General features: G+C 40.8%; 2 protein-coding genes across 2 annotated transcripts; one reads left to right on the top strand and one right to left on the bottom strand.

Moving 5' to 3' along the window:
* Positions 1–473: 473 nt before the first annotated feature.
* Positions 474–8,840, top strand: ebna1bp2 (EBNA1 binding protein 2). Its single transcript, XM_036597496.1, has 9 exons — positions 474–548; positions 2,231–2,314; positions 2,402–2,577; positions 3,709–3,832; positions 4,287–4,376; positions 4,474–4,549; positions 4,678–4,765; positions 7,071–7,236; positions 8,242–8,840. Exons 1-9 carry the CDS (start codon positions 474–476, stop codon positions 8,287–8,289), a joined length of 927 nt encoding a protein of 308 aa, XP_036453389.1. The 3' UTR covers positions 8,290–8,840.
* A 4,366-nt stretch (positions 8,841–13,206) lies between these two features.
* LOC118825429 (doublesex- and mab-3-related transcription factor 1B-like) lies at positions 13,207–19,396 on the bottom strand. The gene is made up of 4 exons (XM_036596015.1): positions 19,033–19,396; positions 15,662–15,903; positions 14,373–14,520; positions 13,207–13,280 (listed from the first exon to the last, which is right to left on the bottom strand). Exons 1-4 carry the CDS (start codon positions 19,394–19,396, stop codon positions 13,207–13,209), a joined length of 828 nt encoding a protein of 275 aa, XP_036451908.1.
* Between the last annotated feature and the right edge of the window lie 5,010 nt (positions 19,397–24,406).

The raw sequence follows: 24,406 nt of genomic DNA on the forward strand, positions 1-24,406 counted from the left end.
TACATTAAAATTCTCATAACTCGTGGCCTCGATATGGTAATTTGTGTACTCAGTACAGTAACTCATAGTCTCGATATAGTAACCTGAGGCCTCAGTATAGTAATAATAATCACAATGTCACCTTAGGAGTTCGTAATAGAAAAGAGTTTTCCTACAGAAATTCTGCTTTGTCGCGTTAATCTAATATGCGTTCTAAAATTTTGCACGTTATTGTTCAAAAAGGGATTCTAGCTGTGTTTCTGGACAGAAATGATGATAATGTTTTTTGTCACTCAGTTAAATAGCTACTGCAGTTGAAGTCTACCGAGCTTGAGGAGGCGACTCATGGTCGGAACTCTTGTCAGATGACCTCAGTTGCTACCCGGACAGTTTTTTGGCCCGGGCGCCGTTTTCGCACGCTGCCTGTGTGATTTGGCGACACGTGAAAGGAGAGAAGAGTTTTAATCCTCATAACAAACCAGATCACGGTTAAAATGGTAGATATGGAAGAGGAAACACAGCTCGGGCAGGAATCGGAGGAGGATTACTGCGAGTTATCGGACGGAGAGGTGAGAATAGTGATGATGATGATGATGGTGGAAGTTGAGCTCAGTGCTGCTGTGTGGTTCAGATAAAACTCATAAAACTAAAAACACTGACCCAACCGCTCTTACTGGACTTGTAGTGTGTAGTGTAGTGTAGTGTAGTGTAGTGTAGTGTAGCGTAGTGTAGTGTGTAGAAGAAGCCTTTATTTAATGACCCTATTTTTGGGAACAGGGCGACGTTTGAAATCTGCGGAGTCTCCTTCATATAAACTTCACTATGATCAGTAAATTGGGCCCAATTCTACACTATTCTACAAAGAGCCGGGCAAAATGACATCACAGTATGACACAACATGCTTTTCTGAGCACGTCGTGGATATCATAGCACTAAAAATCACTTCTGACTGCACATTTGGTCAAAAAGAGAGCAAAACTAGTCCTGTTTAATTGAATTCAGTGCAGCACTGTGTGTAAAACGTTATACAGGAATTGGATTCATAGTTTTTGATAGTATTTTAACCTCTTATTCTCCAGGGTATATTTTGGTTTGTCCATCTGAATTTACATGACCAAACTGTAAGGCAAATTATTCAGTACCTGCATGAAATAAATGTACATTATTATTTTATTTATTTACTTATTTTTTGTAAAAGCTCCCCTCAAATTAACAGAACATGTGTTTTATGATCACACATATTGCTATATCTGCTTACAATTTACTGCTGAAAGGCAAAAATCTTAGACGATCTTTGTGTTATTTTATAAAAGTAATTTTTACAGAGCAGATCACTGAAGAGACGCCATCTGTTTATAGTTTATAGCCCAGATTTGTGGAAAAATGGCTCAACTTTCAGTAGAAAAAAGAACTGAGTTCAGCTTCTTTTATTATAAGGGTTTAAAATTACATCACCCATCTATTTGAGTGGAAAGAAGACAGTTACAGCTCTCATATGACCCCCACCTTTAGAATGTAGCTTATGAAATATGAAAGTTTGAAGAATATGACGAAGTGCGTTTTGGAACCACCGGTAATTCCAAGGAGTTGAACAGGTTAAAAATGTGGCACTACTGTATACATTCTAACTTCAGGCGTCAGAAAAATAAACATCCTGTACTGAATTATCGTAATTTTACATTTGCCGTATCATCCACCTCTGATCCCACACGAGTAGCCCGTCTGAGAGCTGTGATCCTTTTTTTGATCATTTTTTATTTTAATTAGAACAAAAAAAAAAAACGACTGTTTATTTGCCACTTAAAAGGCTAAACCAGGACTGTATGATAATATTGGTGAAGGCTAACACAGGCTTCCTCCGAGTCCTGTGAAGCGCCACCGCTTCTTTTCGAGCTGCCGCTCACGCAACGTCATTGGACAGCCAAACGCGCTCGGAGGAAAGCGCCAACCGCCAGATCTGTTATGTCAGCTAACAGACGCCTGCGCTGACTAGCATTGCGCTGAGTGATGGGGGGAGAAGGAGGGGCAATCCCACCCACCCAGAGAGAGCGAGGCCAAAAAAAAAAAGTGAAAAGTGACAGTTTTAAGTCTGTAGAGGGCGTGTTACCCCTCTCTTAGAAAATCAGTGTATTGTTTGAGCAGGGATGTTCAAACGTTTGCATGCGATCTTGTATTTGGTGATTATCTACTTTGTCTGAAATACCTGCAAAACTGTGTGTGTCACCTAAAGATTGTCTCCTTTTTTATTCAGCTTCAGGAGGCGTTTGCCAAGGGGCTGCTCAAGCCTGGGTTGAATGTTCCTTTGGAAGAACCAAAGAAGGCCGTCAACAACATAGTGAGTCCCCTCTGCCGCTGTTCTTCACGCGAGTCACGCTGTGAGATGGTTGTGTAATATTAACAAGGTTGTGTTCTGTTTTACAAGGAGGGTCTGAAGAAGTGCCTGGCTGAGTTTAAGAAGAACCTGCCATGGGTCGAGAGGCTGGACCTCACTAACCACCCAGCTGTGGACGTTTTGGCGAAAATCGAGGGGACGTTAGAAGATAAACAAAGCAGTGGTGAAATCAATGCAGAGGATGATTTTCAGAGGGAAATGTGCTTGTAAGTGTGTGTTTTCTTTGATATGCAACTTATCACGGCTGGGAATCTCTGGGCACCTCACGATTCGATTTGCTTTTGATTGAGTGCCCAGATGTTCCCGACGCGTCTCTGTTTTCATTTCTGTACCCTACACTGTGGTTTTCTCCTGCATTCGTCAATAACAAGGTTCACTGCAGCGTAGACCTAATTTCTACTCCACTACTAGTTTATATGCTTTCGTAACATTAATTGACTTTATTAAATTTTCCATGAAAATTATGTTAACTATAATACATTAGTCAATAATGTAATATAACTATAACTATAATACATTAGTCAACATTTTTTTTTTAAAACTGTTGTGCCTCTCATTTTTCAAAGCTGCACTATGTAAAAAAAATAATAAATAAAAAAAAAAGCAAAATTGAATGAAGTAGCATTAGAGTCAGGAGAAGGAAAATGGGCTGAAATATGGTGAGCGTGTGCTGTTGTGAGTCGCCCTGTAAAGCCTGAAAGAATCATTTAAAAGTCAGAGGAGTCGAGTTGTTGCTCTGTCTGACCACATCATACGCCTTTGCATAGGGTGAAAAAGAAGGTCCAGCTTGACGGTTAGGTCTCAAACGCAAAATCAACATTATGCTAATGAAGATACGATGACAATAGTTGACAATTTACATTCTTGTAAGACGCGTCCTTCACCCAGTTTAGAATACACGTTGCATGCAATACTGCGTTTCCACCAGAGAGGTCTCCAAATCCCCAAAACTTATATAGTGTAGCTTTCAATGATGCACGCAGCTTTAGACTGCTGCCTGGGCTCGATTCAAGAAAATGAGTGAGTTCCAAAGCCACGTTCATCAAAAACAGTTAGTATTTTATAGAAAAGGAATAGCGCAATTTAAAATAAGGTGGATATAAAAATTCAGTTATGATGTTTTGTGAAGCGAGTCAGAATCTTTCAGGAGAGAATCTCGATACCGCCACTTTGGCTGCAGTTTCACAGTAGCTAAGTTATTTCACACTGTTCTTGGATCGTATGTATCTGAACACCTGTTGATGTGTTTGTTTGAGCCTGTCTTATGTCTGAGTAGCTATAACTGACCTTCAGGCGCCATGTATATGAATGCGTAACCTTTACGGTTGCACCCCCAGCTACCGCCAGGCTCAAGCGACTGTTCTAGAGGCCCTGCCGAAGTTAAAGAAGCTGCAGATTCCTACCAGGCGGCCGGATGATTACTTTGCAGAGATGGCTAAGACAGATCAGCATATGCAGAAGGTACATTCTTCACTTCACTCGCTGCCTCTGTGAACAACCAGCACCTTTATTTCTACAAGGGATGCTATTTTAAGGTGCTATGGAGCAGTGAAACTGTGTTCTCTGGAGTGAGGAGCTCCTTCCAATACCTTTAGGATGAGCTGGAGCATCCATAACTGATCATACTGCATCAGGACCTGACCTCGCTGATGCTCTTGTGACTGAATGCAATCCTCACAGCAATACGTCAGTTCTTTTATAGACATGACATGATTTGAGAAGACTGGCGGAGGAGATATGATGTTTATGGTTTGTGATAAACCTGCAGAATTGTAATTTTGAAGTGCTCTTGATTTTGACTACACTATAACATGAAAATACTGCTGCTCCTGAGTGTCAAGACCTGGAAAGTCATCATTTAACTCTTGTACATTCTTGGAAACACTGAACATTTATTTTTGTATCTTTTTTTCAGATCAGGAAAAAGCTCATGCAAAAGCAGATGGCAATCGAGAAGTCGGAAAAAGCCAAGAAGCTGAGAGAACAGAGGAAGTTTGGCAAAAAGGTCAGCTTTTAACTTGGCTCTTGCTGCAAATTAGCTCTGTGGGTGGTTTTTTCTTGCTCAAAAGTTTGGTATTCGAATTGCCTTTGCCTTTTTACAGGTGCAAGTAGAGGTACTGCAGAAGAGACAGAAAGAGAAAAAGGCCATGATGACCGCGGTCAAGAAATATCAGAAAGGTTTGGTCTTTTGTTCAGCTGTATAGCCATGTTTTTCTTTTTATACTCAGAAAATGAGCGAATGTGATTTAGGAACTTCAATTAATTGGGAGGAAAAACACTTTAATTGGTGTGCTGGTGGTCCTCAGGTATGACAGACAAATTGGACTTCTTGGAAGGAGATCAGGAGGAGAAGAAAGGGTCAGCTGCGTCCAAGCCACAGATGAGCAAAAAAGGGTGAGTATGACCTACTGTGTTTTGTAGGGTCCATATTCGTTATTTCTACTTGACTATTTTTCCAACATCTCTTTATTCCTTAGAATTAAACTGGCTGTTTTTGTTACTGAACCTGTTTAGACCCATATATGCAAATTATATCTGTTCTGATTGGCTATGCTGTATTGTGCCTCGTTCAAAAAGCAGTCCAGGCTGAAACACTTCTTATAACTTCAGTATGAGTGGGCAGGGCTGAAGTGATGAAGTGATGATAATTCAGTTGTGAAGATGTAAACAGTCATTCAGAGAGGTTTTGTTGGGAAATGCTCAGTTCAAGAGAAACTTACAGACTCAGATGTCTTTACAGTGGTGGTGATAGGAACCAGGGGTTACCATGACTACAACACAAATATAGACATTTTATTTACTATCCAGAACCACCAGTGAACCCACACGTGTCTTCCCTGGGACACACAAGAAGTGCATGAAATGTAATATTTTTAACTCCGTCATGAATAAACAGTCAATCAAAACATAAAGACTGAAGTAACATGCAATGCAAGTTACCGTGGAATAGCCTGAAGACCTTTTTAAATGGTGAAGTCTTATTAAAAACAGCCTTTTACACGTGGACATCATTGTTCCATTCAGTTTTAATGGCCTTCCACAGTGGTGGAAAACTTTTGTCCAGTTCATTTGTGGTTAATGTGAGATGGGATGATTTCAGTGAATAAATCTGGACGTTGACAAGGTCAGATTAATGGCAGCCGTATCTTATATCCAGGAGCTTGATCTTGAAAAATGACTTCTGATCGATCATCTTCTGGAAGTAGTTTCTCAGGCCTTTCTGTGAAACGTTTTGATATTCTGGGGCAGTGACAGAGGTCAGGAGGAAAGAATCTGGGCAGCCCAAAGCCACATCAGGTAGGGACAGCTGAAATTCATGGATTTGAAGGACAGAAAGAAAAGTTTTCAACAGGACTATTTCTACAAGAGCTATTGCAGAAGACTAGCACTGCCACGGCTATCAAAACATTTCGCTAAGTTAAAAATACTACACTTTACTAGGCCCTTTTTTCTCCCCAGAGTGTATATTGATGCTGTTGGAACAAAACCTTGTATCTCCATTTTGTCGTTTTGTGCTTTTTTACAGAATTTGAAAATGCCAGCTGCTCTTTACAGCTTGGTAAAATTTCCTGATAGATGGATCAATAGAAAAGCTCCAAAATTACTAGAAAATTCTCTTTATTATTCTCCATTAACTTCCATTCAAAGTAATGTTTTTTCCTTCTCCTGTAAAGTTGCCATTTTGGAGATACAAGGTTTCCTTCTGACGTCAGCGATAAGTAACGTTATCCATGGTACAATAATAGTAAATCAAAAAACAAAAGTTTTGTTGCAAGTTCTGCTTGTACCTCTGCACCATGAATGCTTTTAAAAAGACCTCAGCTATCGTAGATTAATGTCTCAGGCAGTTTTCATAGCCATTTCATGTCATAACTTTCTGTGAGGGAGCTTTTAGAGCCAATAAACTCTGCAAACGTCTGGTTCCTATCACCATTTCACATCAGACCACTCTGAATGGCTTTGTTTACTTCTTAAGGATTAGACTTAGTAGAAATTCAGAAAGATCAATGGAATTTGCTTTAAAGGAGGTGACTAGAATCAGCTTTCAGACACATTAACTTAATGAAATATGTAACTGGTCAGTGAGTAGAGAAAATAGCTTGGATTATTTTCAGAATATAAAAAAAATATATCACTGCTTTCAAAGACAGACCCATCCACCCGACCCCTCCATCCTTCCTTCTTTCCATCTCTACACCCACCCATCCAACCAACCATCTATCCATCCATCCATCCATCCATCCACCAACCCAACCCAACCATCCATCCAATCAACCATTCGTCCCCCCACCCAACCATTTGTCCACCCACCCACCCAAACCATCCATCCAAACCATCCATCCAAACCATCCAACCACCCAACTATCCATCCATCCATCCATCCATCCACCCACCCACCCACCTACCCAGCCAACCATCTATCCACCCACCCAACCAACCAACCATCAACCCATCAACCCACCCACCTAAAGCTTGTACGCCACTACTGCTGTGCCATTCAGGGCCTGTGTCCGTTTTCTGACCCTGTCTTGCTAGCAAGGCTAATGAAAGTAGTGCTGTATTTACTGTAGACGTAGACCGGCGCATGCAGAGCACATCTGCCAGTACTATGTAGCCTGTTGTGTCCCTGCAGAAGCATCATGTTTTGTTCCACATAGGCTTTTCCTAAAGTAAACCCTGTTCTATGTTCTGTCCTCAGCCCTAACGCTAAGAGGAAGTACAAGGATCAGAAGTTTGGTTTTGGGGGCAAGAAGAAAGGCTCCAAATGGAACACGAAAGAGAGCTTTAACGACGTGTCAGGATTCCGAGCCAAAACCGCTCACGGGAAAGGAGGAAAGAAGTTCAGCAAAGGAGGGAAGAAAAACGTAAGGCCCTCTTTGTGCCATCATAATGGCTTTATAACCGTTTATGGAGTGTTTAGGGATGTTAATGATTAACTGATTAACCGTTAATCGACAAATACATAAATGTTGGACCAGTGATAAATGTTCGACCAGTGCTTTCAGTTAAAAACTGAATTTAATTTCCAGTAAACAACTGATATTTGAATAGGTGGGTTTTTTCATTCAACTGGAGGACCGTTGTTTAATTGTACACATGAGGGCGCAAGAGCGTAACTTGTTCCGGTAGCCCTGTTTAGTGACCTACAACTCCAACTTTTCTCAACTCTTCAGCATCATCTAGTTTCAACTGATGGCGCCAGATCTGTGAGGTTAGGCCGGTTCTTCCTTTAATAACTCCTAAAGCCTTAAAGATATAACTATTTAACAGTCAGTTGTCGGTTAAAGGAAAATTAGCATTTTTAGTAGTGTTGTCAGAATAAAACGGGAGGCCACAAAAGGCTCTACACGTTAATTTAAATATTCAAAAACCTTCTAACTGTGGCGAATTCACTCTAAAGCAGTCTTAGTGGCTTATTTCTCCTATAAAATGTCAATAAAACACAGCAGTGTTTAATAAATAGTTACATTTATTGTTAAAACTAGCTGCAAAACATAATGCAGCAGCACTGCTGTGTCTGATCCACTCAGACCAGCACAACACACACTAACACACCACCACCACGTCAGTGTCACTGCAGTGCTGAGAATGATCCGCCACCCAAATAGTACCTGCTCTGTGAGGGTCCATGGGGGTCCTGACCACTGAAGAACAGGGTAAAACGGGGGCTAACAAAGTATCAGAGAAACAGATGGACTACAGTCTGTAACTGTAGAACTACAAAGGTCACCTATATAGTAAGTGGAGCTGATAAAATGGACAGTGAGCGTAGAAACAAGGAGGTGGTCAGAATGCTATGCCCGATCGGTGTGTATGGATGCTTTGTACCAGAATGTTCTTGTTGTGCTCATTTTTTGTTTGTTTCACAGAAGCGACCAGGGAAGGAGGCCAGGCGGAAAATGAAGGCCCGAAAGTGAGGGATATGTCCAGTTAGCGTCCCTCATGTTGATATCTAAGTGGACTTGTGTTAAGACTCTTGTCCTCTGCACTGCAGCGGCGTCTGTGTGGGCTGTGGTTGACTGCTTTTTCTGGTGAGAGGACTCTGAAATGCGACTCTTGAAGTAATTCCTACTTCGTTAGTCTGCTTTGCGGTGCCGTTCAAGGACCCTCCTCGGATTTCTTTTTTATTTTATGTCAGTTTTACTCTCAGCTGTTCTTTTTCTCTTTCTTTGAATTGTGCAACATGAACTAATTGGATGGATGTTTTTCTTGTAAAGGATTTTGTGATCCTTTGTGATCCCCAGGAGCTGATATTTTTGTATGTTAAGCTGGTGACTGGACAGAAGAAATGACGGACAATCCCCATGTTATGTAGATCAAGATAACCCTATGATTATAATGTTTATTTTGTAATTTGTGGTGAAAACTGCCATTGACTGTAATACTGGTAATCTGTCAGTCGTGTAGTGCGCTCATTATCTCAGTTATGCTTGCTTTCTGAGAGTAAATGGTGGCACAGAAACCCAAATATTTCTCTGTGTTAAAGTTGATGGTCTTAAATTAGCGCTGCTCTCATAATTATACGAATTAATTTAGCTTTCGGACTTGGAACAAGCAAAAACACTTGTCTTCCACTTCATTTGCCTGAATCTTCTGAATCTTGACATGGCTAAATCGGCTTTAAATGCTCCACTCAGCTGTGCCAGCGGATGATATTAATATTCATGGGAGCGTAATGGACGGCTGTGCTAATTGGCTTAGCCGCCCACCGGCCCTGTTTGAAGTCTGTCGACAGCGCGGTTTATACTGCTGCTAAGTTTAGATATACCCAAGTCAAGAGGCTCATTTGGGAACCTTTAGCGTTCTCTCAGTGCCAGGAGGAGTATGACGTTTGTTTCCCGTCATGAAGGAAGAAGAGGCGTATTCAACAAGTTGCCGTCACGGATGCGTAGCGAATGAAAGGGGCTGGTGCCACTTTCAAACTAAAGCCACGAGAGAGGAAAATATGACTGAAATCTACAGCATTTTGAAGAAGTATTGTGGATCTCAAGGAAAGATTAACATGGAAATATCAACAGATGAAACTACGGTCAGTGTCGAATAACTGCAATCAGGCGATTATGTAATAATTAAAGGGCTCCACTGCAAAATGCGTGAAAATACACTTTTTATGAATTTAATTTTTTCTATGATGTGCATTGATGGGAGTGGCCTTTACACATACTAGAAATAGCAGTGCTATATTGTGGTTAATACCACCTTTATTAGAGAAATAATGTGTTTTTGACAAAGTGAGTCATGCAATTTTTATTCTTTCGAGCTTCCTGGAAACGTCGTCTTCAATTTGTGTGATTCTTTAGCCCAGGGGTCTCAAATTGGGCTCCTTCTGGTCCACAGCTCTGCAGAGATGAGCACTTTCTCTCTTCATACAGTCATGAAGGCCTTGCTAATTAGCGGATCAGTTAAGGCCTAAAAGGAATCCAGTTTGACACCCCTGACGTGTGTAAAAACCCCTTATATACTTGTACCAGCACCCCACACCACACACTACTATGGTCCTGTTTCAACATTTTTAACATGCCTTCGCCAACTTCAACTCACCGCTCAGGAGAAGGAGGGGCAGCGAGACGGACTAACCAATCTGACCCCACTCAACCCCCACTAGGTTAGCCTTACTGAGCTCTTTGCAATGCAATGTTTAGAAATTTGAACATAAAATAGGTAAAAGTTGTGAATGATTGATTTGTCTAGCTTTAGGCTTTGGTTTAAAAGCTGACGTGTTGCTGTTCTTTTTGTTGTTGCTAGCCGTGTAGGTTTTAGAGTAAACCGATGAAGTTGTGGAAGCATTTATGAATAATAGATGGAGTAAAGCCCAGCAAATTGAATGTTATTTTGAAATATTAAGCATTTTATTGCAGTTTTATTGCATTTTTTTCGGGTTTGAAAAGCAGATCTGCTGCTGAAGTTGACGCTTATGTTCACAAGATCCCTCTGTTAACTTCAGTTGGGCTACTGAAGAAATGTAATAGCCCTTGAGATGTCTTCAGGGTTCCCCCGAGGGTAAATGGCCAAGGCCAAGTGGATGAAGGCATGTTAAAATGGACCTTGTTTTAAAACATACTGAGGCGGTGGGGAGAGGCACGTCAGTGTTGCTGCTGTTCTGAAAATGGTCTACCACCCAAGTAATAGCAGCAGCAGCCCTGTGGCCAGAAACTGACCAGTAGGGCTGAACAATTTGGGAAAAATATCTAATTGCGATTTTTCAGACTAATATTGCAACTACAATTTAAATTATTATTATTTTTTTGTTTATAAATGGTGATTCTGGCCTGATTTATTTTGGCCAGGAAGACCAGAATATCCACCTTTTCTGGCTTGAAGCTTGACCCCTGAATGTAGTGAGCCAAACTGCCAATAAGTTGTGGTTGTGATGTCACAACACATGGAGGTTTGGTTGCCTCTGATTGGTCTAACTTACCTACAGGCATTTTACAAGCTCTTATTAGGTTCAGTTTCCCTTCTGAAAACTTAAAACGTTTTTGCTAATGCACACACTTAAAAATGATGGTTCTTCAAGGGTTCTTTAGTCAAGACTATGGTTCTATATAGAAACATAAACACAACAACCCATTTGTATGCCTAAAACTGGTTCTTCAGATTGATGATGTTGTATATGGTTCTATATAGCACCGAAATGTTTTTATTGTTACAAGTCTGACATCATAACAATAGTAGAACCCTTTTTGGTTCTATCTAGAACCCTATACAACACATTCTCCATCAGTCTTAAGAACTATTTCACCATGCAAAGAACTTTTTAAGCATGCAGATGGGTGGTTTAGTGTTCTTGGTTCTATATAGAATGACTGTCTTTACTAAAGAAACATTTTTAAGACTGTAGGCTATAATTAACCTCTTATTCTCCAGGGTATATTTTGGTTTTTCCATCTGAATTTTCATGACCAAAATCGTAAGGCAAATTATTCAGTAACTGCATGAAATAAATGTAAATTTTTATTTTATTTATTTTTTTGTAAAAGCTCCCTTCAAATGAACAGAAAATGTGTTTTATGATACACATATTGCTATATGCTTACAATTTACTGCTGAAAGCCAAAAATCTTGGACGCTCTTTGTATTATTTTATAAAAATAATTTTTATAGAGCAGATCACTGAAGAGACGCTGTCTGTTTATAGTTTATAGCCCAGATTTGTGGAAAAATGGGTCGACTTTCAGTAGAAAAAACAGTTGAGTTCAGCTTCTTTTATTATAAGGGTTTAAAATTACATCACCCATCTATTTGACTGGAAAGAAGAGTTACAGCCTCATACGACCCCCACCTTTAGAATGTAGCTTATGAAATATGAAAGTTATGAAGAATATGACGAAGTGCGTTTTGGAACCACCGGTGGTCTCAAGGAGTTGAAGAGGTTAAAAAAATGAGATCTGAAAACAGCAATGTCTTTAATTGCGATTTCGTAATAAAAACGATTAATCTTTCAGCCCTACTGACCAGTAGAGGGCAGCTGGCAAACTGTGTAGCAACAGTTGATGGATGCTTCTAATAAAGTCAACAGTGGGTGTTTGAAGGGCAAAGATATGTACAAACAGTACATACTCGCAAATATAATATTCACGACACTTAATTTCATGACTTTGCTCATTAAATATTTCAAAGTAGGATTAGAGTGACTCATAAAGCTTTGACCTTTCCCGTGTGACTGGTTACCATGGCCACTGTCTGAAATGGCAAACCATTCTGGAGTTGTGGTGGGTCCTGCTTTCAGTGAGCGGAGAGTGGGCTCAGCAGAGTATTCTGTCAAGTTTTCACGAGCTCTGTTTGCGGGAATTTACATATCCGCCAGCTGTATTCCAAATCCTCGAAATACCTGATTAACTCGGCATCTAATTAGTTCATAAGCTGAATCTTTTGTGTTCTAACTGGGAAGATGCTAAACTGTACCTCCAGTACATCATTAGTGTGTTTGTTCCAGAATCAGGCCCTGTTTGTCTAAGCTGGCTGGAATAGCTGAATCACACCAAATTGTACCGTTCCAAAGCCTAGGCTGCAGCCGAGGTAGGGCGGGTCCTCGGTAGATGAAAGATTAAGATGAAAGTCTTTTTATATTAAAATAATGAGAGAGCAAATCACAAGAATGGAACAGAACGTTTATTAGAAAAAAGGGCCTTGCCTGGTCTTCTACAAAGCTGAAATCTTGAGCTGGTGTGCAAAAATATACTTTAAGGTGGCCTCAAGCTACACTGAGTAAACTAACTTTGAACGAGTTAAGCTTTCTTACACTTTCATGTTTATGTGTTGCTGAAGATCTCAAACAGATCAAACAAATGTAAGCACAGAAACAACAACTACGACCAACAGTAAACATGCAGAACATAAACTTCAAAACTGTGCATATATATGCAATTTTTAAATCACAACCAAACATAGAAAAATTAATTTAAAATAACTGGGACAGTATATTTTTTTGGGTTAAGGATCTTCAATGGCAATCCCCACTGTCTGTGCGGTTTGGTCCAAAGTCAGACTTAAATAGCCATAAGGCTTATTCAAAGTTATGAATGTGCTGCATAATGTTAGAAAATAGGCCAGATTGAAAATTGACAAAATTCTACTGTGCATGATAATAAACCTTGTTCTACATTAGATTTTGGCCTGTATAGGTTTTCCTGTGATAGTTTTCATTCTTAAGATAAATGCGCATGTTTTTTTAAATCATCAACCACAATGGTGGCATTTTCAAGAAGTAGTATTAGCGCACCTTCATTAATCAGTTTGCCATGTTTTCCAAAATTGAACTCTTTATGGGTGTGAAAATTAAAACGGACGAGTTTTTCAAGAGGACACACGGGTCGATGTTCTTCTCTTTTTGTTCAGGCCGTATCCTTGGAGGAGAAATCATTGTCCACGATTATGAGATCTCTTTCCTGGCTAACTTGAACCACCCCTATATGGAGAAACCAGGAGACAACAGATTTAATACATTGCGGGAAAGAAAAAATCTCTTCATGTTTTAATGGTTATGTGTTTTGTCATTTTACACTTAATTGATCTGATCTTTGGCAGCTGAAAATGTACTCTAAGGCTTTGTTCACACGGCAGGTAAAAGTGGCCCAAATCCGATCTTTTTCCTCAAATGTGACACAGATGTGTGTCTGTGTGTCAGTGTGAACAGCAAAAAACACACTGAATCTGACATTTTCAATTCCGATTTGAGACGCTTTCATATGTTGTATTGAAATACATATCTGATATGCAGCAATGCGACTCACGTGACTTTTACGTCAGTCCAACTCGACATTCGTCATAATTTGCTGCTGAGGCCTCATAAACATTTGGGGTGATGTTTCTGTATAAAAAATTAGAAGAGAATTATCCAAAACCCTCCGTGTTCAAAGAGACTGAATGAAAAGGCCAAACACAGCCATAACAGAACGAGGCTGCAGCGTCAAGAAAAAAAAGATTTCAAAAAATCAGAAGACACAAACCAAAGAGGTGGATAACCTGCATTTTTTACGGCAAGCTCAAACACATAGTGGGTGAAGAGCCCAGCTGTCAGCCATTGGAACTTCACAATCGCTCCTGTGATGCCAGTGAAGACGAAACTGACAGCTCCGGGAGCGACTGGTGTTCGTTGGCGGTCATGATTGTTTACCTCTGGATGAGCCACATGAAGCAACATCAAGCATTGTTTGTTTGGGCATGCGGGTCAGTTTAGGAGCTGATCTGTTCAGACTGATGTGGAATAAGGTGCATTTAAAAGATAATGTAACCAGCCAAACATCAGATTTGGGCCACTTTTACCTGTAAACGTAGCCTAATGATTCTTCTGAATGACATATTGATGATATCGACCACGGGTGCTCAATCCTGGTCCTGGAGATCTTCCACCCTGCATATAGACAGATCCTACACATCTGTCTATATGCAGATTACTAGGGTCCAGGGAGTGACCACTTGTGGAGTAGATCTCCAGGACCAGGACTGGGCTACCCTGGTACAGACAGTTGAGATGTCTTTCCCCCTATTCCAATCATACCTTGGTCACGTCCATATGGTGAAGAAGGACCCCCAGTTCCATAGTCATTCTCCCTGCTGGACAGAGCGTAGGGATGAGGCTTTGGGCTGCACTCCTCCTGAACCCAGGAATATGGAAGGTATGATGCATAGCAGGGCACTAGACCTTCCTGTGGACATTATGAAAATGTTGTAAGATACCAAAACAGGCATTTCATTAAGTCATTTTTGTTTACAACATTACTGCTGATTGATTCTCAAATACTACAAACTGTGATTTTTTTTAAGAAGTGCATATTGTCAGTCACTGCCAAAGAGCATCATTACATTGTAGATACAGAGCGTTTCAATCAGTGACCATATCCAGTTCTGACCCAAGAGATCACTCTACATTCACTTAAACCAACTTGAATTACAATTTATATGATTTATAACTACTTATATAAATAACAGTTTGAGCAATGTGGGATGTTTTTTTTCACATTATAATTCAAATTTAACTTTCATTTTCAGTAGTATTTGGCTGTCATATAACCAAGCCTCAAGCTGGGCTAAAACAAGTGCCATCTGCTGTGGTAAGAGTAGTTCACTTAAAAAGAGCACTAATTACAATGTGACTATATAATCTGAAAAGAAGCTGACCATGAATGCAGTTATACATACCATATAGAGATGGTATATGGGAAATTTTGTCATTATGTCATGTTGTTAGCTGTGTATGTCTGTATGGCGTAGAAGAATGACTGGTTCATTTCAGCATAACAGCCTTCTTTTAGATGCTTAAGTGAAGCACTTCAATTAAAAATAGCAAATTTTACAGCTCAGCAGTTTTTAAATGGTATTATACCATCTCTAATAGTATAAACCTACACTTTGCAACAATGCAAGCTGCACGTTGAATTTAGTTATAATGAACACAATTTTAAATGTAAGACAATGACTGATTTTGCTTTATCTAATTCTGACCCAACTCAGTTTAATAATGAGCTGATTCAGGTGTGTTTGGGCAGGGAATATTTAAAACTGCAGCACAGTGGGTCTCCAGAGCTGCGATTGAGACCTCTGCTCTACACCATCTGGAATATGATCTGAATGCAAATTGGCCTGAAAGCCCCCGTCAAGAATCTGAAACAAGCAACAATGAATACTTTTAAACAAAATGGGTCACAAGCCTCTTCTTCACATGTGCCAGACCATCTGCTACTAAACTCAACGCCATAACCAGAGCAGCGTCTGCAGTGCTGAAATATCTTACACAGGATTCAGTTTTAATTCAACAGCCACAGCTGCAACTCAGCTCAAAACACTTACCTGTGACACCCCTGGCTCTGGTGAGTATGCCAGTGGTGGGAGGTAAGGAACACTAATGGCTTCTCTGGCACCAACGGCGCCTGAGGGAGGCACTTTGACGTTCACCAGAAAAGCTGGATACACAAAGCTGTCAGGATGGTGGGAAGACAGCTGGAAAGGCATCACCATCCCTAACATCTCGCCTGAGTAAGTGTTCTTCTGTGGCATTTCTGTTAGAGCGCACTGCCAAGGATGGGCTGGGTCTGAAAAATAAGATTAAGGTTTTAAATGTGAGCATGTTGTTCAAGATAGAGCTGCGCAATGAACTGTACGTTAATAACTATTGCAATATTGGCCTTTGCAATGCTGATATCGCAAAAGTCTGCGATATGCAAAGAGCCCTCTAACGAATCACTACTTTTTTGTCTGGTTTATTTCTCTGTAGATACAAAGCACCTCACGCTTCTCTCCTCATATATGTTATATGTGTCAGCATGCAGTGTTGCCAGATTGGGTGGTTTCCTGCCAGATTGGATGGATTTTGAATGGTTTAAGCATAGATATAAAGACATATTTAGGCATTAATTTATGTATATCTATGGGTTTAGGTGGGAGAAAAGTGCTTTGGTGGGTGGACCAAATTTGGGCTGGTTTGTCATGATTTTGGCAGGTTTTAAAAAAAGTACATCAAACGAATAAACCGCATTACTTAATAATCCCGCTTAAGTACTTCCAATCAGTTATTAAATTTTTGTTACACGCATTTTATTCACTCCTGTTGAGAATAAGCTGTTACTATGCCCATTGTTTCCCATCTCAAATCGAGACACAGCATAGATTATCCAGTTCACTTTGTATTACTGACCGTACATAATTAGGCCACAGATGGAAAGTGGAATGGCCTCTGATCTCCTTGGCATGGCTTGTAAGGCAAGCGAGTTTAAGTACTACAAATTTCACTGTTCAGAAAGGAATGTTTTGAATAAAAGGGTCATTAGCAGGGCCACAATGTTCTTCATCAAGTAAACAATGAATGACTTTTACATTGAAGTTGTTGTGCCAGTCTTTAGTAACTAATGTAGCATCTATTATTTAATTACAACACATTTAACCAAGCAAGAGGCTAAATCTCTCATTTACAATGAATGAATAAGACGTCTAGAGTCTAACTGGATACTGTGAATACACATACCGCTGCTGTTGGAAGAAAACCTTGTATCTCCATTTTTGTCGTTTTTCAGTTTTTGACATCATTTGAAAATTCCTGTTGCCCTTTACATTGTGCGTAAATTTCACAAAGAACTGACCAAAAGAATGACTTGGAAAAAATTCTGGTTCCACTGACTTACATTAAAAGTAAAGAATACTTAAAAAAAAAAGTAAAGTACAAAAGTAAAGAATGTACAGTTATCGTTTTGGACATACGAGGTTTTCTTCCGACAGCAGTGAACCACGAATTCTTTATAGAAACTATTTCCATTTTTAATGCTTTTTTGCATGGTGAAATGGCTTTTTAGATTGATGGGGAAGGTGTTATATGTTTTAAAGATGGTTCTGCTACTGTTTTGATTTCAAGCTTGTAACATTAGCAGCACCTTTTTGGTGCAAGACTTTAAAAAAAAAAACACCTTTGTATAGAACAATTTACTGCGGAGCCCCTAAGGGGCCGTGGTTAAAAAAAAAAAAAAAATTAATGACATTGCTTCCCTCACAAATGTTTTGCATTCCCTTGCAAATGTTTTGCGTTCCCTTGCAAATAAAATGCGTTCCCTCACAAAAAAATATCCGTTCCCTCACAAATGTTTTGCATTATGATGCCACGGTTTGCATTCGCTTGCAAAAGCTGATTCTGCTGTTAGTGACTCAAACTGAAACTGAGGTCGAGGGTCCTCTTACAGTAAAAGCAACATTTACAGACACTGTAGAGAACAATAACTGAATAAACTCAGCACAGACTGGCCAAACTGGGAAAACAGCTTTTAACGTTAAATATGCTGAAAACAAAGCTCTAATGTAGGCAATGTCGTTGGGCACCTCTGGTCATACATTTGCTTGCTGTCTGACAAGCATATATTTTGCGAGGGAACGCATTTTTTGCGAGGGAACGCAATGTCATTAACTTTTTTTATTATTTTTTTTTAACCACAGCCCCTTAGAGGCTCCGTAATTTACAGCATATCCTCCACCAGTTCTCTTCTAAATAGAACCATTCCCTTCACTGAAGAACCCTTTAAGAACCATCTTTTTAATGTGCAGTTTGGTTACAAACTCTAAAACTACCGTTAAAGACACTAAGGCTGCGTTTACACAGCAGGTAAAAGTGGCCCAAATCCGATCTTTTTCCTCAAATGTGACACAGATGTGTGTCTGTGTGAACAGCAAAAAACGCATTGAATCTGACATTTTCAATTCCGATTTGAGACGCTTTCATATGTGGTACTGAAATCCGATCCGTATCCGATCTGCGGCAGTGCGACTCTCTGAACAGCCAGATCGGAATTCATGCGACTTTTACGTCAGTCCAACTCGACATTCGTCATAATTTCGCTGCTGGGGCTCAAAAACATTTAGTCTGATGTTTCTGTACCAAAACATTAGAAGAGGCTCATCAAACGGCTCCGAGTCTGAAGAGGTTTCGATCGAAGCGGCCGAGCGCGGCCGGAGGAGCCCGAGGCTGCAGCGTCAGAGACCAGTTTAAAGAATCCGAGGACCCGAACCAAAGAAGTGGCCGTGGCCGAATAACGAGCCCTTTATACGGCGAACTCGAACACACTGTGAGTGATGAGTCCAGCTGTCAACCACTGGAACCTCATACTCGCTCCTGTGATGCTGGCGAAGCCGAAGCTGAAGCTCCGGGAGCGACTGGCGTTCGCTGGCCGTCATGACTGTTCACCTCTGGACGAGCCGCCACGTAAAGCTCTGTTATTTTGCGCATGCGGGTCGGTTTAGGAGCTGATCTGTTCAGACTGATGTCGCATACAGATCACGTTTAAAAGATAATCTGAACAGCCAAACAAAAAAAATCGGATTTGGTGAGAAAATCAGATTTGCGCCACTTTTACCTGCTGTGTGAACGCAGCCTAAGTTAGCGTTAGCTAGCTGGGTAGGCTAATCTACGCCTGTAACAGCTAACGTTAGCTAACGTCGCGTTTACTTAGCTCCACGCGAGTCTAAATCATGTTTTTAATAAACAATTTGTATATTTGTGACTTAAAGCCGGTTATAACGAGCCTAACGAGATATTCTGAATAAAAGTGTCGGTAAGTTAGTAGCTGAGTGACGCTGTAGTTTAAAAATAAACAGTAAACCTCGGGTAACTTTTACTTCAGTGAAAGCCAATGTAAGCTAGCACCAGTATAAGCAGGCGCTGTGCCGTTTACCGGTGACTTTACCTCTGATAACGGCTCCGTCGAGGCCCCGGGTGCCGTGGACGGTAAGATGCGGGATTCCAGAGCTCCCAGTGTCCGCTACTCGCTTCGTAGCATCGCCCGCCGCTCGCGAGCCGCTCCCTGGTGCGTCGCCGTTCGCACCGCCAGCCGCCGTTTTGCCTCCGTCGCTCGGCAGCCCTCTGCGGATCCGCCTCTGGCTCGCCATGATCTTCGTCCGCTCCGTGATGAGCGAGCACTTCCAGCACGTGCACGCCAAGAACGGGCATTTTCCCGAATGGCCTTTCAGCTCCACGGCGAAGCCATGGTTACGGCACCGCGCGCACTTCGGGCTTCGCGCCTTTTTCAGGTTGTTGTCTTTTGAATTCATCGCCTGTAACCGTCACGGCCGAAAAACGAATAAGTACCGTAATAGAAACAGCAGCTAAACTCGCGGCCGGTACCGTCTTAGAAATGTCAGCCAAACTAAAACGAGCACAAATTCCGTTACCGTTACTTCGTCAGCAGGAGGCCCGACTGATCAACACTGTAGCGGTTCTGCCGTGAGAAAGCTGAAGGTCGAGCTTTCCCAACCCTTAAAACAGTCATATAATCAGACTCCGTCTGGCGAGACAGGTCAGTCTGGAGTTCGGGACTTTCCCCATTACTGACCAGTTAACACGGAGGGACAAAGTAGCTATATTTCTGCGCTAAGAGTAACAGCGGAGAGAACATTAGTAAAGTATTACTTTAGTATGGAGCCCCAAAGGTGACACGGCGATTATTTTCTAATAAAGCGTAACCAGGAATTAATATATTGAGGCTATCAAAATAGTATCAGTGCAGTAATTTATCACCGCAATATATTGATTTATGGCCTCAATAGAGTATTTCGTGGCCTCAGTATTTTTGTGGTGTCAATATAGTTATTTGTCACCTGAATATATTTATTCATGGCCCCAGTGTTTCCATTTGTGGCCTCAGTATAGTGATGTGTGACTCAATATATTTATTCCTGGCCTCAGTGTATTAATTTGTGGCCCCGTTGGAATAATTTGTCACCTCAAAATATTTATTCATGGCCTCAGTGTATTAATTTGCAGCCTCAATATAATAACCTGTGGCCTCAATGTAGTAATTAGTGGCCTTAATACATTAATTTGTGGCCTCAATATAGTAATTCATGGTCTCAGTATAGTAATTTGAGGCCTCAATATAGTAATTCATGGTCTCAGTACAGTAATTGGTGGCCTCAATATAGTAATTTGTGGCCTCAAAATATTTATTTGTGGCCTCAGTGTATTAATTTGTAGCCTCAATATAGTAACCTGTGGCCTCAATATAGGAATTAGTGGCCTTTATACATTAATTTGTGGTCTCAATATAGTAATTCATTGTCTCAGTATAGTAATCTGAGGCCTCAATATAGTAATTCATGGTCTCAGTATAGTAATTGGTGGCCTCAATATAGTAATTTGTGGCCTAAGTGTATTAATTGGTGGCCTCAATATAGTAAGTGGTAGCCTCAATATAGTAATTAACAGTCTCGGTGTAGTAATTCGTGGCCTCAATATAATAGTGGCCTCAATAAAGTAATTAAGTGGCCTCAATATACCAATTTGTGGCCTCAGTGTAGTAATTCGTGGCCACACCTTTTAAAAAATAATCACTATTTCACCAGGGGTTCTGTAGTGTAGAGTACAAGTACTGTATATATTTCTGCCTACTTTGGTGTAAAAGCAAAAGGAAGTCCTTGCTTGTGAAATAGCAGGGGAAGTATTTTAAGTTGGTATAACTGTTGTACATTTTTATTTTGATGAACTTTATTTTGAAGTTCCAAAAAAGAGCTGTTATTGGTTAGTGTCTGCAGTCACACAGGTACCCTAAAAGGGTAATTCCACCAAATTTTCAAAAGTTCTGCATAGTTAAATTGTTAAGATGTAAACAATGTCATCCAGAGTGGTTTGGTATGAAATGAACAATTGTAGAGACATTTACATATGAGAGGATAGGAACCAGACATCTGAACAGTTTACCGTCTCAAAAAACTACAATTCAAGAAAGTTTGTTACACGAAATGGTTATGAATACGTTACCTAATACCTGAGATGTTGTTTTATTTTATTTTTTTTTTTGGTAATTTTGTGATATGATTTGGGCCTTAAATGTAGTTTTAAAATACATGGTGGAGAGGTGCAGCTCATTGTAAGGCAAAATAATCTCAGAAGAAATTTTGTAAAATAAGTGTTCTCCTTTCAAAGAATAATCTTATGAACATATTTCTTCCAATACAGCAAACAGAGAACTGGGGCTCCACAATATAGGTGCCATTAAATTGTATTTCTGAAGCATTTGTGTAACAAAATACACCGATCAGGCATAACATTATCACCACCTCCTTGTTTCTACGCTCGTTGTCCATTTTATCAGCTCCACTTACTATATAGGTGCACTTTGTAGTTCTACAGTTACAGACTGTAGTCCATCTGTTTCTCTGTATACTTTGTTAGCCCCCTTTTACCCTGTTCTTCAGTGGTCAGGACCCCCATGGACCCTCACAGAGCAGGTACTATTTGGGTGGTGGATCATTCTCAGCACTGCAGTGACACTGACATGGTGGTGGTGTGTTAGTGTGTGTTGTGCTGGTGCGAGTGGATCAGACACAGCAGTGCTGGGGAGTTTTTAAACACCTCAGTGTCACTGCTGGACTGAGAATAGTCCACCAACCAAAAATATCCAACCAACAGTGTCCTGTGACCACTGATGAAGGACTAGAGGATGACCAACACAAACTGTGCAGCAGCAGACGAGCTATCGTCTCTGACCAGCACAACACACACTAACACACCACCACCATGTCAGTGTTACTGCAGTGCTGAGAATGATCCACCACCCAAATAGTACCTGCTCTGTGAGGGTCCATGGGGGTCCTGACCACTGAAGAACAGGGTAAAAGGGGGGCTAACAAAGTATGCAGAGAAACAGATGGACTACAGTCTGTAACTGTAAAACTACAAAGTGCACCTATATAGTAAGTGGAGCTGATCAAATGGACAATGAGCGTAGAAACAAGGAGGTGGTCAGAATGTTATGCCTGATTGGTGTATAGTGTAATGTTCCAAAATACATTCTTAAAACTCAATTTAACACCTTCCTAACTTTACATTTTCATTCAGGAACCCGTGTTTTATATCAATCAGAACAGGTTCTATGGTATTTTTCCTTATTATAATGCATTTAGCTGGGCATAAATGGTTTAATAAAACAATGAATACTTTTGAAACCTGTTATTCGGTAGCGTCAACATTTCCACTTTTTTAGGCTTAGTTTTTAGGTGGACTGTTGCATTTCTCTGAGGAATGAGCCTTTCAATGCAGGTGATCAGCAAAGAAATCAGACCATGGCACTCTGCTTATTTGGGAGTGAAAATAAACATCTGCAGAGCTTTGATGGATGAGAAAATCCAGATGTCGGACATTTTGGACCACAATCTCTTGGATACTTCGGATGGTCGCTCACTGGCTTTTGAGTTCCGAGTATAAACCATGAGGACCCGTTTGACCTTTTCACTTTCTTTTTTCTCTTTCTTTTTTCCCGGCCTGTCGGCTCCAGATCAGATCTCCGACTTTCCTGCTTTTACTCTGGTGACAATGACTTTTTTATCTTTTCTTTTTCAGTACAGACTTCGACTCTGAAACTCTCAAGGCTCATTTAACCCAGACGTGTCTATACATCACAGTCCTGCGCGTACACGTACATGGACGTGATTGCAGGCTGCACAGGAAATAATGGCCAATAAAAGAAACAAAATTCCAAATAGAGTCGCCAAATTTATTAGTATTACACACAATGACAAGAAAAAGGAGGACTAAAAATGATTCATTAGATTCGCTCACAGAAGTCGTGTTCTGCGTGAAGTGCTTCGGGGGCATTGGCTCAGATGTCGTAACAAGAGTGATGACGGCTGAGTGCTATGACTTATTAGTCAATCTGCATAGGCCTTTCTTTCTATTATCTGTCTTCACTAGTCTGTAGGAGGGGCAGTATTACACAGCATATTTCTTCTTTCAAGTTCTCTACCTTCTAGTGTTCAGTGTTCCTTCTCTCGGTGCTATGCAAAGCAGATATAGTCTGATATTCTCAGAGGGGAACCCTCATGGATTTCAGAGGAGGCCAAATGATTTCTGGGAGCTGAAGAATACATGTCTGTAATTTTTAGTTCATTTTTACTTACTAGGATTATGCATGTATTTAAGCTCTGCAATGTTACAGTGCTTCTCTTTCAGTTTAGACAAAAGGGTTAAATTCTTGAAATGTCCAGTGGAGACCTGGCCAATCAGGAGTTGTTTTTTTCTATAGTAGATTGATATAGCCAAGCAAGCTCTCCTATTGGTTAGGACTTCAGGAGCTGAAGAGAAGGCCTAACACGTTAGATTAACCATCAGCGTAATTAGGTAGTGACAGAGATATCAACCAATCACATTTTGTTTTCCAAGAGGCAAAGACCACCTCTGTGAGAAAAGAAGTCACTCTCGGCCTTCTGGAAGCCCCAGATATGTCACTGTCGCTTAGCTTAGTGCTAATAAACTCAGAGAATCCTGCTAGGAATGCTAACAGAAATGAGCATTTTCGTAGCGGTGGGTTCCATTTTAGGACAAACATACCGCTAATTGACTTTGAATGAGAAACTCATTAGAAGTTTCACAGACATTTGAATATAAACCGACTGGCCACTTCATTAAGTACACCTCCTCATTTCTGTTCTTCGGTGGTCAGGACCCCCACAGGACCACCACAGAGCAGGTGTTATTTGGGTTGTGGATCAGTCTCAGCACTGCAGTGACACAGACATGGTGGTGGTGTGTTAGTGTGTGTTGTGCTGGTACGAGTGGATCAGACACAGCAGTGCTGCTGGAGTCTTTAAATAGCTCACTGTCACTGCTGGACTGAGAATAGTCCACCAATCAAAAATATCCAGTCAACAGCGTCCTGTGGGCAGCGTCCTGTGACCACTGAAAAAGGACTAGAGAATGAGCTACTGTCTCTGACTTTACATCTACAAGGTAGGAGTGTCTAATAGAGTGGACAGTGAGTGGACACAGTGTTTAAAAACTCCCCAGCACTGCTGTGTCTGATCCACTTGGACCAGCGCAACACACACTAACACACCGCCACCATGTTAGTGTTACTGCAGTGCTGAGAATGATCCACCACCCAAATCATACCGGCTCTGTGGGGGTCCTGTGGGGGTCCTGACCACTGAAGAACAGGGTAACAAAGTATGCAGAGAAACAGATGGACTACAGTCTGTAAATGTAGAACTACAGTGCATCTATATAAAATGGACAGTGAGTGTAGAAACAAGGAGGTGGTTTTAATGAAGTGGCTGGTCAGTTCCTCA

This window comes from Colossoma macropomum, unplaced genomic scaffold (assembly GCF_904425465.1).
Source record: "Colossoma macropomum unplaced genomic scaffold, Colossoma_macropomum, whole genome shotgun sequence".
NCBI lineage: Eukaryota > Metazoa > Chordata > Actinopteri > Characiformes > Serrasalmidae > Colossoma > Colossoma macropomum.

What these genes read in the sequence shown, in the direction of transcription:
- LOC118825429 (XM_036596015.1), bottom strand. Translation starts at nt 19,396, where the DNA reads ATGAATTCAAAAGACAACAACCTGAAAAAGGCGCGAAGCCCGAAGTGC. An exon ending in CGACGGAGCCGTTATCAGAG is followed by an intron (nt 15,904 to 19,032) that starts GTAAAGTCACCG and finishes CTTATTTTTCAG; the next exon opens with ACCCAGCCCATCCTTGGCAG. An exon ending in CAGAGCCAGGGGTGTCACAG is followed by an intron (nt 14,521 to 15,661) that starts GTAAGTGTTTTG and finishes TAATGTCCACAG; the next exon opens with GAAGGTCTAGTGCCCTGCTA.
- ebna1bp2 (XM_036597496.1), top strand. Translation starts at nt 474, where the DNA reads ATGGTAGATATGGAAGAGGAAACACAGCTCGGGCAGGAATCGGAGGAG. An exon ending in CAGATCAGCATATGCAGAAG is followed by an intron (nt 3,833 to 4,286) that starts GTACATTCTTCA and finishes TCTTTTTTTCAG; the next exon opens with ATCAGGAAAAAGCTCATGCA. An exon ending in AGAGGAAGTTTGGCAAAAAG is followed by an intron (nt 4,377 to 4,473) that starts GTCAGCTTTTAA and finishes GCCTTTTTACAG; the next exon opens with GTGCAAGTAGAGGTACTGCA.